Below are 18,135 nucleotides of genomic sequence, written 5' to 3' on the forward strand. Positions count from 1 at the left end.
AATGCAAAGAAGAACATAGAACGTTCTCGACTGCGTCAAAATCTCGATCGTGAACGTCCTTCGTTGATGAAGCGGAGGCTTACATTTTGATGACATCATTTCTCCTCTTGCTACCTCGGCTGTCAGAACAAGACTGCTGTGCTTTTTCCTTAGTAAAGCATAAAGTCCTGGAAATAATAATCACCACACCGTAGTAATATTGATTATTCGATTACCTGAACAGAATTAAGAATCTAAAGTCAAAACCAAAGGTCCATATAAGTAGTCTGATATATATTTTTATTCTAGAAACAACTGGTCCTAAGGAAATTCGATTTAACCCATTTGTTACTTTTCTAACTAAAAATATTACCTTATTAGCACGCAGAAATTTTTTTTATTCAGTATCGTTGATGACCAACTAAACAATACAGGGCTTTGAGAATGCCTGTCACATATAAACTCTGAATCGTATATGGAATGTTATTATAACGAATGGAATGGCTTGACGAAATTATGAGCACATGAAATTATATATCACAGTGATGTAAAGTGGTCATGTGCTTGTGTGAGGAAAAAATACTGATATTACTAATAATTTTGTCAGTTTGTTCTTCTTAAACTTAAGTGTGCAGAAATGTAATAATAAATAGATTCAGTAAATATAGATTCGGTTCTTGGAATCATATTGTTTCGAAATGTGGACATATATTATGCAAAATGACTTTGTGTAAAATTTCAGTTCAATGTGTAATTTAAAATCTCACAAATTGTGTGTTTTATAACAAAATCTGTTTGTATATTGTCGTATGTGAATTTTGATTGGTTGGAACCCGACTATGATCCAAGGTAAGGTGTCCTTTATAATGGTTTGAAACTTTTCAAGGACTCTTGTAATAATCTGTGTGATGAAAGTATCATCATCATTTTTATATTATAGCAGATATTGCATTTTTAAGACACATTTCGTTAAAATTTATATTAATACGTTTAAATACTTCAATATAGAGCAATGAAACGCTCTGTAGTAGTATATTTCTGCTTGATGTTAGCTTCAGACATCATTCTACCCTGTTTGAATATCTTGGAGACAGCGGAGGTTTGATCACTTAGGAGACGGCATCCACATTTATCAGAGTAACTGGTTTGCAGTGGCAAATGAAGTAGTGAATTATGATAACGCATAAAACGCGTTTAAACTCGATATAGAGGTCTATGGAATGAGATAATATAGGTCTGTGTTGTAGCCACTGATGTTCGACACAACCACTCGCACGTTAAATTAGGCACACACGGTAAATTATCAACACCTGAGCAAGGGGTAAACGGAACATGTTTTCACTTTGTGAGTTCACATTAACGATGATCTTCTTCCATTCTTCGATGTATTTGAGGTATGAGTTGAGAGTTCCTCCTTTTATCTAGCACTTCAGAAAAGATCATAACTACTAAATACTCAGGAATACATCACCATTACCCAGATTGTTGCAATCTTTGTAACTTACTCAGAGAAGTTTTGTTTTCATACAAAGAAGGAATATAGCAAGAGGTAAATGAAGAAACTAGTCTTCATTTCAGTACATCACGCAGATACCCTGACCTGCATCAAGGATTTAATCCAAATCGTTTGGAGAATAACTCTCTTCCCTCTTGAGATATAACGTATGTATTACTCCAGACCTACTTGGTCGGATTAACACGCAAGGATCATTTGTAGATATTCTGGAAGTTGTCAGCTTCTTGAGCATTAGCGCGGTGAATGTGAGACAGGCAATACCTGACAGCTCCATCACGACAGACAAACTGCGCATAATCGATATAACATGGGATCCGCCATGTATCATTGTCCTGTATCAGAGCGTCTAGCTTTCTATCCACGATCGTCAAAGAATCCACTAGAATTATCATTACCTTGTTCACATATCTTAATGCTTTATAAATTATTGGCGATTCATGTTATTCAGTGTGCAATTCACTTGAACTGAGCTTTTGAATACAACTTTGGAGTTTCATTTCGAACATTGTAATTTATATTTTGCAGGACATTTCAAGTCTTCGAATATCATCGGAAATAAGTTTCTTATGTGTGTCATTTTTCAATAAATGGTAGAAATTGGGAATATACTTTGTAATATAGGATAATATTTCTATTCCCTTGTCAAGAGCAGACACCACTATTCTACAATTCACTTCGGGTTTCTTTTACTCGTTAGTATTATACGCGATCACGCATCCCTCACTTCTAACGGTATAATGAAGGTCTTGTCACTCAGTGCAGTGAGAACACCTAATTTTATGAAGTCATGTGGACAAGGAAGCGGTGTACTAGTGAATTCTCATCCTAGCGTGGTCTTTGGATAATTGAACACTCTGCTTTATTTCCATTCAGAAGTATTTCAGTTCGTTCACCTGGTAGGGTTCGATCAACCTACGAAGGGGAATTGAGGGTAAGGCGGAGGGTAATATCCGGGGAACGCCGGCGCCGTGGGTTGTACAGGTACGGGCAAGGATGCCGTGATGTACGTGGTAAGTATTGTTGGTACCAGCTTGGTGGAGAAGATGGTGGTGTACGCCGTCTTGGCTCCGAAGGTAAGTTTGAGCACTTTGCTTTCTGTGGCGGTGACAACCGTCTGCGTCACGACGGGGGTTGAAGTGACAGCGAACTGAGGCGCTTGCTGAGGGAACAGTGGGTTGACTGGGGGCACTGCAGGTACCGGTACCGTGCTTGTACCATACTCGTACTCCGTCTTGCTGACTGTCGCCACTGGCCGTGAGATGGTGCTGTAGCTTGTAGTCACGCCGTTGAACACTGGGATCACGTGGGACTCGAATACTGTCTCCAACCTGAGAACCGGCCGTGACGTCGTGATGACCTGCAACGACATAAATCAGTCAGAGTTCAGAACCTCATCTAAAAACACACAGTTCTAGTCCATTAGTCAAGCAACTCAATGTTGAAAACAACCTAGGGATATGAGCTACGAATTTTAGGTAAAAATAATGTATGAGAGTATATTCATTATTTATTCCTAAAAATTACAACAAATTTCGTAATCATCGGTATCCGGTTTATTAGATTACGAGTTTGCTTTTTCTACCACTACGAGCGCTAATGTATGTCAATTCACTATTTCACTAAGATACCACTACGGGCGCTAATTTGAGTCAATGCAGAGTTTCACTTAAGCCCTTATAACTACATTCGATATGGACATTTTTCAAAAATTAATAAATGCCGGACGGTATTGAACCAAAGAACAAATTATAGAAGGAATTATGTAAGTTAATTTGGCTAGGATTTGAATAAAAAACGAAACGGTTAAAGAAACAAGTGAACTAGGCTGTTTTTTTTCGGAAATGCATTTAGGCCGGGAGTGATTGGACCATCAATAATAATAATAATAATAATAATAATAATAATAATAATAATAATAATAATAATAATAATAATAGTACGACTCGTTGGCTGAATGGTCAGCGTACTGACCTTCGGTTCAGAGGGTCCCGGGTTCGATTCCCGGCCGGGTCGGGGATTTTAATCGCTTCTGATTAATTCTTCTGGCTTGGGGACTGGGTGTTTGTGTCCGTCCCAACACTCTCCTCCTCATATTCACACAACACACTACACTACCAACCACCACAGAAACACGCAATAGTGATTACATCCTTCCATATAGGGTTGGCGTCAGGAAGGGCATCCGGCCGTAAAACAGGGCCAAATCCACATGTGCGACACAGATCGCACCCGCGACCCCACAGGAGTGGGAAAAGCGGTAGGAAAAGAAAGAAGAAGAAAGAATAATAATAATAATAATAATAATAATAATAATAATAATAATAATTTTTTAGTTTGTTAGAGCTATCCAAGAGTCAGAATTTAAAATCTTTCCGTACCCTTTAGCCATTCACCTTTTGGCGCAATTAAAGGTATAATAATAATAATAATAATAATAATAATAATAATAATAATAATAATTTTTTAGTTTGTTAGAGCTATCCAAGAGTCAGAATTTAAAATCTTTCCGTACCCTTTAGCCATTCACCTTTTGGCGCAATTAAAGGTATAATAATAATAATAATAATAATAATAATAATAATAATAATAATAATAATAATAATAATAATAATAATAATAATTTTTTAGTTTGTTAGAGCTGTCCAAGAGTCAGAATTTAAAATCTTTCCGTACCCTTTAGCCATTCACCTTTTGGCGCAATTAAAGGTATAATATTATTATTATTATTATTATTATTATTATTTATTTGTTTATTTATTTATTTATTTACCGTATGATGAAAGGAGGAATATCAGCCATTTACAAAATATGTACGAAAATACACACATATACACACACTTTCAAGTTCATAAAATTATTCACAATACTATGTCCAGATGGTTAATCCACTCAACGGCTTCTTGTGTTCGGTTGTGGAGATCCTCCGTTGAGCCTCTAAACGCTCTGAGGGGACATTCGAGCACTATGTGATCCATGGTTTGCTGTTCTTCACCACAGTCTCAGTGAGGAGAGGACTTCCATCCCCACTTGTACAGTATTGCACCGCATCTTCCTTGGCCGGTCCTTATCCTATTCAGTACACACCACTGTCGTCGAGGTGAATGAATGCCTGCGGGCTGCTCCCAAGTAGTTTTAATTAAGTAACGATATGTCAGGCAGTTTTGAATATGCCACTGATTGTTCCATGCATCTAGTATTTTGAAGTTATTGTCTCGCACTGTTGCTCACGTCCGCAGAATTTACCTCCTCATTAATCTGCACGTGTCCCCTGGGTGGCGCTAAGCGAGTAACAATAATCACGATGAGACCGAAAACGACCTCTCGGTCAAAGACTATGGAGAAATAATACCCGAATAAGTCCTTCTCAGGACCCTCAAGTTCGTAAGATTGGACCATCAATAATAATAATAATAATAATAATAATAATAATAATAATAATAATAATAATAATAATAATAATAATTTCTACTGTAGATGGCAATATGAAAAGCGATTTGCAGCGCTGCTGCCTACCAACATGGTTCAAATTATGGCCAGTACATCTGAGAATTTTGTAATTCCCCCGTCGTTCGGATTCGATTTAGAATTGGAAGTCCCGTTGCTACCAGCAGTGAAAAACAGTCCAGTGTGGTTTATTTTTCCTACATCATTCAAGTGAATAACTTCAGAGAAGAAAGGACGTTTGCATTACTCCCAATCCTGAATTTATATCATATAGGCCAAATTCATTTGATACGTAAGTTCGAAATTGCACAATAAACGGCTAGGAAAATTACAATATTTCAAGAATTTGAAGAGTGATGGTTTCGAGGTTAGGCTACTTGAAAATCAATAATTATAAGCATTTTTATCAGTGATGTTACGCCTCCCCTTCACCAGAATGCACAATGATTTTGCAGGCACCGGACGGCGTTCATCTAGGGAATAGTTTCAAATGAAGGGATACCTAACTCATTAAGTGACGGTGCTCGCCAAAGCCACTAGACTGGAACGTCAAATAAACATTAAATAACAGCTCTCGTCAAAATATTTGTGCAAGGTTTAATTACACACTAATTAGTTGCAGAACAGAGCAGTCAGTACAAGGTCATGATTAACAAGCAAAAACAAAAACAAAAAATATAAATTGGAACTAATTTACAATTTATAGAGAAGATACATCTAAAGTAGAAAAATATTAATCTATTCGTGTTGCATTTTATTCATACCCCTTGAACAAAATTATGTTTCAAAAAGAAGTCTCGCCATTTGGTTTGGGAATTATCGCTTTTGTCTGCACACTTAAAAATATTTCCTCATAATTCGTTCAGTGAAATCTTCTGTTCTTTTTGTTTGTTTGTTTGTCTGCTCCAGTATCTCGGGTAATGTCTTAATTTAATTTAATTTAATTCCTTGAAATTCGGTATTAAATTCCAGAAGCATTCGAACTATGCACTAGGATATATATATATATACATATAATTTTAAAAATATAGAGTTTCATATTATTTAGGTAACTAAAAATTTAGGGCTATAATATTGTCCGGTTCCTTCGCTGAATGGTCAGTATACTAGTCATCGGTTCAGAGCCTCGGATTCCATTCAATTCTCGATTGGATTGGATATTTTTTTTACGTGCATGGTTAATGTTATTGCTTCAGTGACTGGGCGTTTGTGTTCGTCTTCATACACTCCTACTCATCCATATGAAACACACTATACTACCGATGAGCACAGAAAAATATAGGGTTGCGTCAAGAAGGGCATCCAGCTGTAATACTGACCCAAATCCACATCCGTCCCGGTCCCAAGAAAACTGAAAAATGCCGGGAAGAAGATTTATATATTTTCGCTGCGATTTTAAGCGAACTAAAGAAGAAATGCCTAATTTTCCTGTATCGAATGTTGTGAAAAATTTAATTTTTATTATTTTGCATTTAGTATACACTTAAGAGAATTCAACGGCAAAACGTCAGAAATGGATTCCTAATATAAAAAGAGGGGGAAAGAACTAGTATGACAACATGACTCCAGGAATGCTTAATTTCAGAGTTGGTTGATAATCAACAGCAGTCCAATGTATGTAAGACACTATGTGTCCCGAAACGTAAAAGCCCAGGGGGTTCAAATCAGGCGAGTGTGGCGTTCAAGCAATAGCTCCTCCTCTATCCATCCACCACACAGGAAAATACGCATTACGTAGCCTGTGAGAAAAGACACGCAGCGTCATCATGTTTGAAATACAGCTGTTGACAGGGTGCTGGTTGTATGTCCTCGAATTTATCAGGGAATGTAATAGTCAAGAAATCTGAGTAGCTATGTCCAGTAAGCATGCCCGAAGAACGCAGGGTCCCAACAAGCTCTCACCAAGAACTGGAGTGAATAGAATCCAATGTGCGGGTTCCTAGGTTTAGATCAGGCTCACATCAACATCATTCGCAACATGATTACTTATGTAACAATTGTATACGGTGTCCCACGTGCCGCCGTGCACTCAATAAATTTACGCTCGGACAACTCTGTAAATATTAATTCCCGGACCCACGCTGTCATACAATTTCTTTCTACTCTATATACTGTATGAGCAACTCATTCGTGAAATTTCGCTATTGAGTTTGATACCCGCTATATTAACGGTTATAATGTTCGACTCGGTGGCTGAACGGTCAGTGTACTGGCCTTCCGTTCAGAGAGTCCTGGGTTCGATTCCCGGCCAGGTCGGGGATTTTAACCTTAATTGGTTAATTCCAATGGCACGAGGGCTGTGTGTATGTGTTTTCTTTATCATCATTTCATCCCCATCACGACGCGCAGGTCGCCTACGGGAGTCAACTAGAAAGACCTGCATCTGGCGAGCCGAGCCCGTCCTGGGATATCCCGGTAGTAAAAGCCATACGACATTCCATTTTTCAACGGTTATAATATTGTACATAAAGCTCAATTGTTTCAGAAATATATGTTTTATTTGAACAGCGAAAACATAAGAAATTATTGAAAATCGATTTTTAATTCGTTTGTATCTGATGCGTGGTTACCGCATGAGCTATTATAATGAAGATTTTTGCGAATTAAATCATTGTTGTTATGTCCACCTGTGGAAATATTTTTAAGTCTTCATGGTTACGAATTGACTGTTTTTGTTTTGTGCGACCATCAGTATGTATATATCAAGAAGACGAATGTCGAAATGAGAGCAAAAACATGACGAAGCGAACATTTATTAACTGATTAATTTATTTGTTCGTTTGTTTAATTAGGGATATTTATTGATTTAAATTCTAAATGTATTCAAAATTCATGCATGAACAAAGTCTGAAGGTTGTTATACGTAGAAAGAAGGAACTTGCCTGTGGGAGAGCGGCCGCAGCAGGGTTGAGGAACCTCAGCAGTGCCAGTTGTTGGAGCTGTTCGGGGGTGTACTGTGGAGGTACTGGCTGTTGCAGAGGCAGTGGCTGAGTCAGCTGTTGTTGAGGTGGATCAGGTTTCTGAGCCTTCTTCAAACGAAGATGTTGTGCCTCGGGCAACTTGGTCTTGTCCACATCAGCCAGGTCGAAGTCAGAGCCGATGTTGGCGAGGTCCAGCTCTGGCTGCAAGGCCTTGAGGGCCGCAGGTCGATCCTCGTCATCCCTCTCGTTCTCATCTCCGAAGTCCAGTTCGAGATGCAGCTCTGAACCAGCCTCCTCCAACCTCGTGTTGAACTCGTTGAGCGTCTTGCTGGGGACGAAGTGATAAACTTCCATTGGTGGCAGTGTCTTGAAGGCCGTAACCAACCGCGTTACGTGGTACGACTGCACCAACGTGTACCTGAGAAAAGAAAGTGACAGATTTGTATTGATGTGCATAAACACTCCTATGGTTCAGTGTGCACATATGACGAAGAAATATACAAATTATCCTCTGAATATCAATGTAATTCGAATTTTATTTGCAGTGTTTTCAAAGATATTAAAACGGACATGATTTTGGGCCGGACTCTATCTGGAATTTACCTCATCAATTTCCCGGCATCACTGTAACCATGACAACCAGTGTTCCTCTATGTATACTATACCAGTAGTGACATTTTCTAACTCTGTGCTATCTTCCAGTAACACATGACTTGAAAAAATATCAAGTGAACCTTGTTATACTCCTCAATCCAGAATTAAAATCCTTCAGTTTCCCATAAAACGGTATACAAGGCCTCGGATTAAGCAACAGGCACGGTACCTCTACATCACAGGGCCGGATTGCAAAAATAATAATTTGATAAGTGTCATCAGTATTATCTTTTTACCGCAAGACAAGTTACGGCAGCTTATTCGTAACTACAACCATACGCTCCACCAATTCCTTTTAGGCTGTAGTTAGAGACATAGATAGTAGAAATGTATTTAAAAATTGATATTGTGAATGGTACACAGGCTTAAGAAATTAGTATATAATGTAGTGATTCTTTATAGTAACTCTGAAAAATACATCTTTCCATTAAACTGCCCTTTACATTTAATTTCATATTTACTTATATGTAATTAGCAACCTTAGCCGATCCTGCGGTGTACGAGTATCGTGCCTGCATCTTATCCGGAGACCCGCGGTACGATTTCTGGCCAGGTAAGGGATTTTTACCTGGATCCGCTGCTGGTTCGAAACGCACTCAGCCTACGTGACTACAGTTGAGGAGCCACCTGACGGTGAGATAGCAGCACCGGTCTAGAAAGCCAGAAATAACGGCAGAGAGGATTCGTCATTCTGATCACACGAACTCTCATAATCGGAAGGCCTTCGGGATGGGCAGGTTCCTTCAGGGATGTTGATAAATGGGGTTTGGGTTTAGGTTTTAATTACGAACCTTAAGACTCTGTAGTTTGTACAACGTAGCACGTATAAGATTGTCTGCCATAACAGCAGGCTTCATAGCCTGATGAACGGCGTATAAAATAAGTTCATAAAGGATTATAGGGTCTAGACTATCCTTCATTTCCTCACAATTCATGGTTCCTACTTCCTTTGTGGATATACACATTTTTCTTCCCATTTATTGCACCTCTTATCTCCTCTGTGTGTGGAGTAACACCTATGAGGGGAGGAACAAACGAGCTTACGTATACTCACCCTCTCGTCTTGTAATATCATGTCAATGATTCTATGCTTTTCGGGGTAGCGGAGAATAAGTCATGTCCGTACAGGCCATGAAGCCCCTTGGAGGGATGGGATGTAAAGGCTTCCACTATACGTAACCTCGGCACTTGAATGGGTAGAGTGGTTTGCTCTACGCTCGGCCGCCTTTACCTCCAGGAATTAACCTGGTACTCATTTTTGGTGTAGGCTGAGTGAACTTCAGGGCCATGTACACCTCCGGAAATGGAAATATCGCTTCTTTTTCGACTTCTTGACGTGAAATCGAACCCTCGTCCTTCCGGACGCATTTATTGTCTCGCCCAGGCAGCTCCAGGAGAATAAGTACGATAGTGATATTTGTATAATATCACAGGTTTTTAACATTCTGTAATCCTTTTTTGACCTTTAAACTGGACTTATGACAGACGAGGAAGAATACCCCGTACAAATTCTAGTAGAAGGTGTATGTTTTAAAATGAAGGGCGGTGATTCTGCATACCACAATAATAATACTGTTTGTTCCAACGTTAACAACGGAAAATCCATCTGCAAGGTTAAAAAATCCTTAATTATTTAATATCCTCCATTTAGAAAATCTGTACTACTCGTTTTAGACTACATTAGACTTGTTAATAAAAACTGTGCATCAGTAGGCCTGATCAGCATCACATCAACTAGTCGACAACATTATGGTCCTAAACATCTTCGTATTATTCTTTAGCAACCAGCCACCGAGCTGTTTTAAAGGGCTCTCGAATCCTTGTATAACCTTTGTCATCAGTTAGATGTTTTACGAAAATACTAGTAATTTTGGAACATTTTTGGTCTTCAATCTTTGCCTGCTGTTAGTCCCTATTTTAACACATACACTTTGCTAAGCTCTAGGGTTTGTTCATCCACGATTCCACAAATGATTGCTTTTTGTGAGACTTTTCAAGTTTTAATAACTTATTTCTTACTTAACCCTTCTTTCCCTGTGTACGTGGCCCTTCGTAATTTTTTTCCTTTTCGCAATTTATTTTACGTCCCAATAACATTGGCAGATTTCATGGCGATAATGGAACAGGACACAGCTAGGAATGGGAAAAGAAGTGACCTGACTTCAATTATAATACAGCTTCAATATTTGCCTAGAAAACCCACGGAAATCCATATTCAGATCTGGCAGCACTATGGTTCGAAACCACTACCTACTGAATGCTATATGCTGCCGAACAACGTACCATGTTGCTCGACTGAACACTATTTAATTCGCGCACACATACGACAGGAGCAAATATCTAAAAATTCACACGATTGTGCAACATCCAACTGTTTGTTTCCTGATCCTAAACGTCATTAAAACCACAGATTCAGGTTCATCAAAACTGAATGAATCACCGAATTGAATTGCAATTAGAAACGTGAGACGAGGATATGAATGGAAGTGGCATCAAGCAATAACCTTGAGAATGAAAGTGAAAATTCACAGTCTGTTTCCAGTTCCAACCAGGTCAGGAGTGATATGAATGAAGCCCCAACCAGCTGCTAGGGTAGGAATTATACCGGCTGCATAAGCCTGTCGCACTCCTGTGGGGCAATGGTTAATTACCGTCAGATGAAATAAAATTATATTGTAGAGTGTTGCTGGAATAAAAGATGAGAGGGAAAACCGAAGTGCACGGAGAAAAATCTGACCCGCCTTCGCTTTTTCCAGCACATATCTCACATGGAGTGACCTGGATTTGATCCACGGAACCCAGTGGTGAGAAGCCGGTGCGCTGCCGCCTGAGCCACGATGGCTCAAGCAATGATCTTAAAATATGAATGTTGCTATTTCCATGACTTTTTCGCTCAAATCTTTCGTGTAATCATGCATTGTTGGCCCCCTGCTCGTTTTATATATTTCTTTACGCCGCATATATTCAAAAATATCTCATGGTGGCGATTGCGACAGGGCAGGGAAGGGGGCGCCCATGGTCTTAATTAAAGTACAGGGGCAGTTTTAGCCTAGTATAAAAATGAGACACTACAGAAAACCATCTCCAGGGCTGCCATGGTTTTTAGAACCCACGATCTCCAGAAAGTATGCATGCGGTTACGTGAAAAACATCGTGTATCTAACCCGCTCAATTATTCGTTTAATAACCTACTACTGTGCTATTTTGACAACAAATAAAACAATATTAAATGAGTATGTTTTAGAAAGTATATACGGTTGATGTCAAGAAGGAAATATTGCCATAAAACAGGGCCCAGTCCACTTTTGCGACACAGTGCGCACCCGTTACCCCAGCAGGGTGGGGGAAAACCTCGGGAAGAATAATACAGTTTATATATTTATTCTTCGAAATATGTATGCATATTAGTTTTTACTCGTAAATTAGGACGTTTAAATTTAATATTCTAATGAATCATAAAGCAATTAGTTAAAATCGTTAGTGGGTCTATCTTACTAATAGGATGTCTCATTAACATTGCCTCTGTTGTGTAGAATATTAAACTAATATATTCAAAGTAATGAGTATTACGTAGCTACAACGATTATTAAGCCTCACGTTTATGATATTGGTATCGTGAATTGTACTCTACCATCAGAGAGTTCGTGTAACCCCGTCAGTTAACTTGAAAATTCTTCTAATCCTCTCCCTACTAAAGCTGCTAGTGTTACGTCGCATCTGTTTCTCTCTTTAAAAAACATTTTCGATATTATCTTGTGTTTGAGCATTGTGTAGCTCATTAGCGCAAGATACCTGTACACTTAAGGATCCCTTCGAAGACAACCCGCTGTGATTCACTGTTTTATGTTTCATCGTTTTCTTCAAGGAAACCTTGATTACGGCCTATTTCCTTATTAAGATGTGACGAAGCACCTCCGTCACGAGAATGCTACTTTAGCAAACAGAATGATATAATGTAATTATTTTATATTCAACAGAATCACACAGGAACTTCTGTAATTCACTACCTCTGACATATAAGTGTTAATAACGGTGTAATCATTATAAAACTTGACTGAAACGAGGTATATAAAATTCGCACACTTGTTGCACTTTTAAGGGACGCCACAGCCAAATTACGTCCGACTTCATGTCTTAGCTTTCGGGCCTCAGGTTCTCGGGTTTTATAACTGACAAGTTTATGGTTTTTCAGTCGGGAACGGTTAATTTACTTGGGTCGAGGTCTGGGTGTTTACAAGGTATAGTTAAAATTTATTCCATTTTATGTAGTTATTTTCAAATCGCTGCATTTCCTGAACTGGCTGATACATATATCTTTCTTTTCCTCCAATAATGTTTCATTCTTTAGGTTTATATTTAACAAAACAAGTATGGCTGCCTGAAGTGCAGCTATTGAATAACAATTCTGTGGTTCATTGTACGAGTATTCATAATGAAGAACTCTGATCCCAGCTTCTACCATTTCATACTTTCAATATAATAGGCGTTGTCAAAGACTTGTTAAGTATTCTGTACCACCACCTCTACGTTTCATGATTGTCTATCTAGTCTATTTTGTGTAATTATCACCTTATGCATCTGTCGTGTTTTCATCCCATGAAATGTGAATTTTAATCGTGTCCAAGAAGGCTAATATTTGTACATAATTATGTATACTTGTATTGTTTCTCAAATATTGTAACGTTACGTCTACTAGCATTTCAATAAAATTAAAGTTTCTTGTACTCATACACAGTACGTGTACTGACATTCTTATGAATATATATAAGGCGTATCAAAATTCAACGACGAAACGTCAGAAATGGATTACTCGAAGGAAAAAGACATGGCAACATGTGTCCAAAAGTGAATGATAGCTGAAGTGTTGTGTCTCGTAAATGGAAACTCTTTTAAGCTGATGGTCAGAACCCCTAATATTTATGCAACCCTCATAACACAACAGTTGTGCAGGGCAGTGTATAATTGTTATTTGCATTCTGTCCTGTTACCGCCTCGAAACCCGGGCTCTAGTTATTACTAAGAGAGTGAAAATTAGATTGTGAATGTATAAATGGCATTGCGATGAGTGATTCTTACTGGTTGTCATTACTAAGTGTGAGTGTCTAGTAAGAATATAAATTGAGGTCATTGAGATACTATAGGCGTGATCCCATGACCTCTCAGAGAGCGAACAAGTCAACTAGCTGAATTAGCTCCAAGAGAGTGGTCACCGACATAGTAATATTCCATGAAAGTCTAACGGAACATAAATGATGATTACTATTATCATTCTCTTATAATTTATTATCTAAATTGCGATCATATCTGGAGCGTGAACATGTACAAATTGATTCTTCACGACAGTAAATACTGTTCAAATTATTTATGTAAATACATCATGATCTAAGGTGCACGAGTTTTCAGAGCGTAATCAGTGAACGGTGTAGAATGTGGATTGAAAATCGAAGAGATACGCAATGTTGCTCTATGAATAATTGATTAGGGTGAGGTGGAATGTCTAATATTATTAAAACTGCTAACTGATTAACGGGCCGATTTTAACATTCAATTAACTATCAAATGCATTTTAATCGGATGCTAAACCTGATTCAGTTTTGCTGTGGTGTGGAAGGAATTTCACTCGTCTATAATTTAGTTTTCGTTCACACGCAGGTAAAGATTTGATTGCCATTCAGATAATATCTCTTCGAAGTACGGTCTTTGTAGTACGGAAGAGTTTTACCTAGACTGAAGGAAGGCAAGCAAATGATGAATTGGAAGAAATTATTCCTGGTTTCCGCACCTGCAGACCAGTTTGTAAGTAGCAAGGAGGAAATAGAACACCATACAATTCTAGGAATAAGAATTCGAAAAATCCATACAGGGCTCGAAAATATTAAACTAGTTTTCTCCATCCTACCCTCTCCTGAATACTTCTTCCCTAATGGACAGTTTCATTTCTGGAATTAAGCTTATTCTATGCTGGTATGGTTTTACCAGTGATTGGATGGCAGGGGATGAGTACGTTTAGACTTGTCATTTGGTACTTTGAGTGAGATTCAAATAAAATAATACGGTCTTGTTAACACTGCACCAAATTAATTGATAATATCACAAGTTAAATTACTACCTTAATTACACCGTGCGTGTTCAATATTAAAATTATATTTGGTTGTTCTGTGCTCCAAAGTATAGACATTTATAAAATCTGTGCTACTAACAATGCACTCATTTTTTTACAAGTTGCGACGATGGGAGAGTAAGGGACTAGGAGTGGGAAAGAAGCGGCCGTGGTCTTAATTAAAGTACGACCCGAGCATTTGTCTGGTGTGACAATGGGAAACCATGGAAAACCATTTTCAGGGCTGCCGACAGTGGAGTTCGAACCCACAATCCCCCAAATTGTGGATACTGGCACTCATTATTTTGCAGCATTAACATTAGGTATGTACAATTGGAGTTCAGTTCGGTTTGTGCAAAAGTATTATCACTTATTTCTCGCGTTTTGAGAAATATATAATGTCATATCGGTCACAGTTTTCGTCACATTGTTCACTAATGAAATTTTCATCCTGTTCCTAGAAGGACTGCTATTTGCAGTTTTCATGGTAGTGCCCGTGCACTACCAGCTTATTCACAAAGTGTCGGAGCTACTGCATCACTTCTCCATTATTTTCTTCCACTTCCAACTGTCTGTGGAGGACAGTATTAGCTTAATTCTCGGAACTAGTAGGAAGGAATCTCTAGCGTGGACGAATACCAACATTGAACGAGTGTATTTTGACACTCCGGGAGTAGTCTACAAAAATCGTACTTTGTAATTATTTAAGGATAGAAAGTTTTTATCACTTAGTTTGTACCAGAATATATCTACAGAAGGTCGTTCGTTATCTCTGGGGACGATGCTGTTTAAGGGTAATTAGCTTATTAAAAGATATGGCTCCACCAATTAAATGTTCAATTTGAAAGCCAGCATTTTTTGGTCACTAGGGCGGTAGTAAATGGAGTGGGGTTTGTTAAATCAATAAGGTACACACGTGTTTTGTCTAATGTCAACATATCTTCTCATCTGTCCCCTAGCCCAGATACAGCTTTCTTGTGTTAACTCGACGTTCCAAAACGTGAAGAGGCAGCAGCTTATGAACTCGGTGCTTCTGCCCCACGTCTAATTGCAAGTACTTGTTGATTATGGTGTTAACTATTGAAACAGATATCGCCAACGTACGTGCGACAGTCCTTTGTGGGGACAGGGTACCACCCGAGACAAGGGCATTCACTTTCCTCACCACTTCTGGTGTACGGCTGATAGCTGAATGTGGAGTTGCCTATTTTTTTCCCTCTGGAATTACGCCCAGTCGGTCTTTTCCCTTCTTATTCAATATAAAAATGATCCCGTTCTTTGATACCAAGACATCGCGTTTGTTTCACATTTCTTGGATTGCAGAATAGCTGTATTTAGCATCGGAAACGACTGTTATGTAGCCCTCCCAGTAAGGATCGATCCGCATCGATAGCATTGCAGCCACTATCCACTATCATGAAACTGTACATACAAGTTCTCAGCACTGACATGAATCATTACTCCTCGTTTTGACGTGTTCAAGTTGATAAATGCTTCACCAGTGGCCTTCAAATTCGTCACCAGATATCCCGAACGACCTTCTGTAATTCTTATAAAAGTATAGAAACAGTGTTTTCTTGCACCGATGAAAGTCATAGTGGAACTGAGGGAGAGTTTTTTTAGTACTCTGATGACGATGATTATTAAAAAAACAATAATCATGGCGGAAATGATTTCATGGTCGTGTGATAGGAAAGTATGATCACATCAATCCATACCAGCATCTCTCTCATTATTATTAGTCTTCAGCGGTTATAATGAATCTTACTATTCAGTATTATTGATTACTAAAACTGATACCATGAACATAATTGATAGTTATTAAATATATCAAGATTCCGAGAGGAATGCACGAATATTAATGAGTACTCTGTTAGATCACCTTTGCTCTAATAAGCTGTGTGTGAGATCAAGGATAGTATCCCAAGGTTTCCATAGGAAATCGAAGGCCAGCACGTCTGTTGTTCAAGTATGCCTTATATACAACCACAATCATAGTAATGTGCTTTCCATGACAGAGTGAGAGAGAAATAAACAATTTTACAAACTCATGTTGTGTCCATATTTATTTTCATACTAAAAAGTAAAGACAAGCTATGGCTATCAGATTTAGCTTCCTCATTCTCAATCCTCTTTTATACCACGAGCTAGTAAGGCACGAAATAGCAGGGAATGTGCCCGTTTAAATTTAATAAGCATGAGTATTCAGAATACTTCACTGTAGGTTATTTGTCTTCAATGTCATATTCTCTAAAAATGTCACTCGCTACGTGAAAGGCAAATTCTTCAGATAACTGTTAAAGAGAAAAGTTTAAGAGGTTTACGTGACTAAATGTCCAGTCATGTTCGTGCAGTATTTCACGCAACACGCAGTGCTTGAAAGTCAATCAACTATCTCCGTGAATTTTTTCGAAGAGTGATAGAAATTAAATTGAAATACAGGATATTAAAACATGGAGAAAACATGAAAAAAGGCTAAGGAGGGATGATAATATATACAGTATATGGAAAGAAAATGAGCGATGAAAATAAAAATTTGCTAAAAAGAATGAGATGATGAGAGAAAAACGAATCCTATGAGAGTAATATCGTATTTAGTTTACAAAGCTTAGCCCAAAAGATTACGAATGACGCGTTGTCAGCGCGACGATTCCTCTGGGCCATTACTCTTGGATTCCTAGACCGGGGCCGCTATCCCACCGTCAGGCAGCTCTTCTAATGATTTCATGAATGCTGAGTGGATCTCGAATGAGCCCTCGTGGTCAGGTAAAATATGGGTAAAGAGAGGATTTGGATTCTGCTTCATGTACGAATTTTACCTGATGAAACGTAATTATGAGCCATATTATATTTGGTTTATTTATGTCAATGAAATACTCGCGCGGGTAACAAAAGTCAACCACAGTTTAATATTTTAGTTTAGCAGTTAATGAAGAGTCAGCCTCTGCGGCGTAGTGATTAGTGCGATTAGCTGCCAAGCCTGGAGGTGCGAGATCGTTTCCCGGCTCTGCCACGAAATTTGAAAAGTGGTACGAAGCCTGGAACGGTATCCACTCAGCCTCGGGAGGTCAACTGAGTAGAAGTGGTTCAGCTCCCACTTCAGCTATCCTGGAAGTGGTTTTCTGAGGCCTCCCACTTCTTCTCCACGCAAATACCCCGATGGTACCTAACTTAAGGCCACGGCTGATTCCTTCCATCTTCGTGGTGTGTCCGTTCCAATCTTCCCATCTACCCACAAAGACCCTGTTCCCCACAACAGTACGAGAAAAATATCCAGCACGGCTTAAGAAAGAAAGAACGAAAGAAAGACGGAATGAAAGAAAGAAAGAAAGGAAGAAAGAAAGAAAGAAAGAATAAAAGAAAGAAAAGTTAACGAAAGTGAGGCAAACGTTTCAATTTTCAGCTGTATTTCACAAATAAATACCACTTAATATTGGTTAGAGTTTGTGTTAATTAGGTTGTCCATTTTTCTTCAGTTTCGTTTTGATGTAGGCAATGGTGGCAATGGTCATTCGCACGAG

At 38.6% G+C, this 18,135-nt stretch overlaps 1 protein-coding gene across 1 annotated transcript in view; it reads right to left on the reverse strand.

Moving 5' to 3' along the window:
* Positions 1 to 2,402: 2,402 nt before the first annotated feature.
* LOC136866872 (uncharacterized) overlaps positions 2,403 to 18,135 on the reverse strand; it is a 167,663-nt gene continuing 151,930 nt past the window's right edge. The window contains exons 7-8 of the mRNA XM_068226878.1: positions 7,822 to 8,278; positions 2,403 to 2,852 (exon numbers count right to left, since the gene is read on the reverse strand). Of these exons, the coding sequence (XP_068082979.1) occupies positions 2,403 to 2,852; positions 7,822 to 8,278 (907 nt within the window). The remainder of the gene's footprint in view (positions 2,853 to 7,821; positions 8,279 to 18,135) is intronic.

Source organism: Anabrus simplex, chromosome 3, assembly GCF_040414725.1.
Source record: "Anabrus simplex isolate iqAnaSimp1 chromosome 3, ASM4041472v1, whole genome shotgun sequence".
NCBI lineage: Eukaryota > Metazoa > Arthropoda > Insecta > Orthoptera > Tettigoniidae > Anabrus > Anabrus simplex.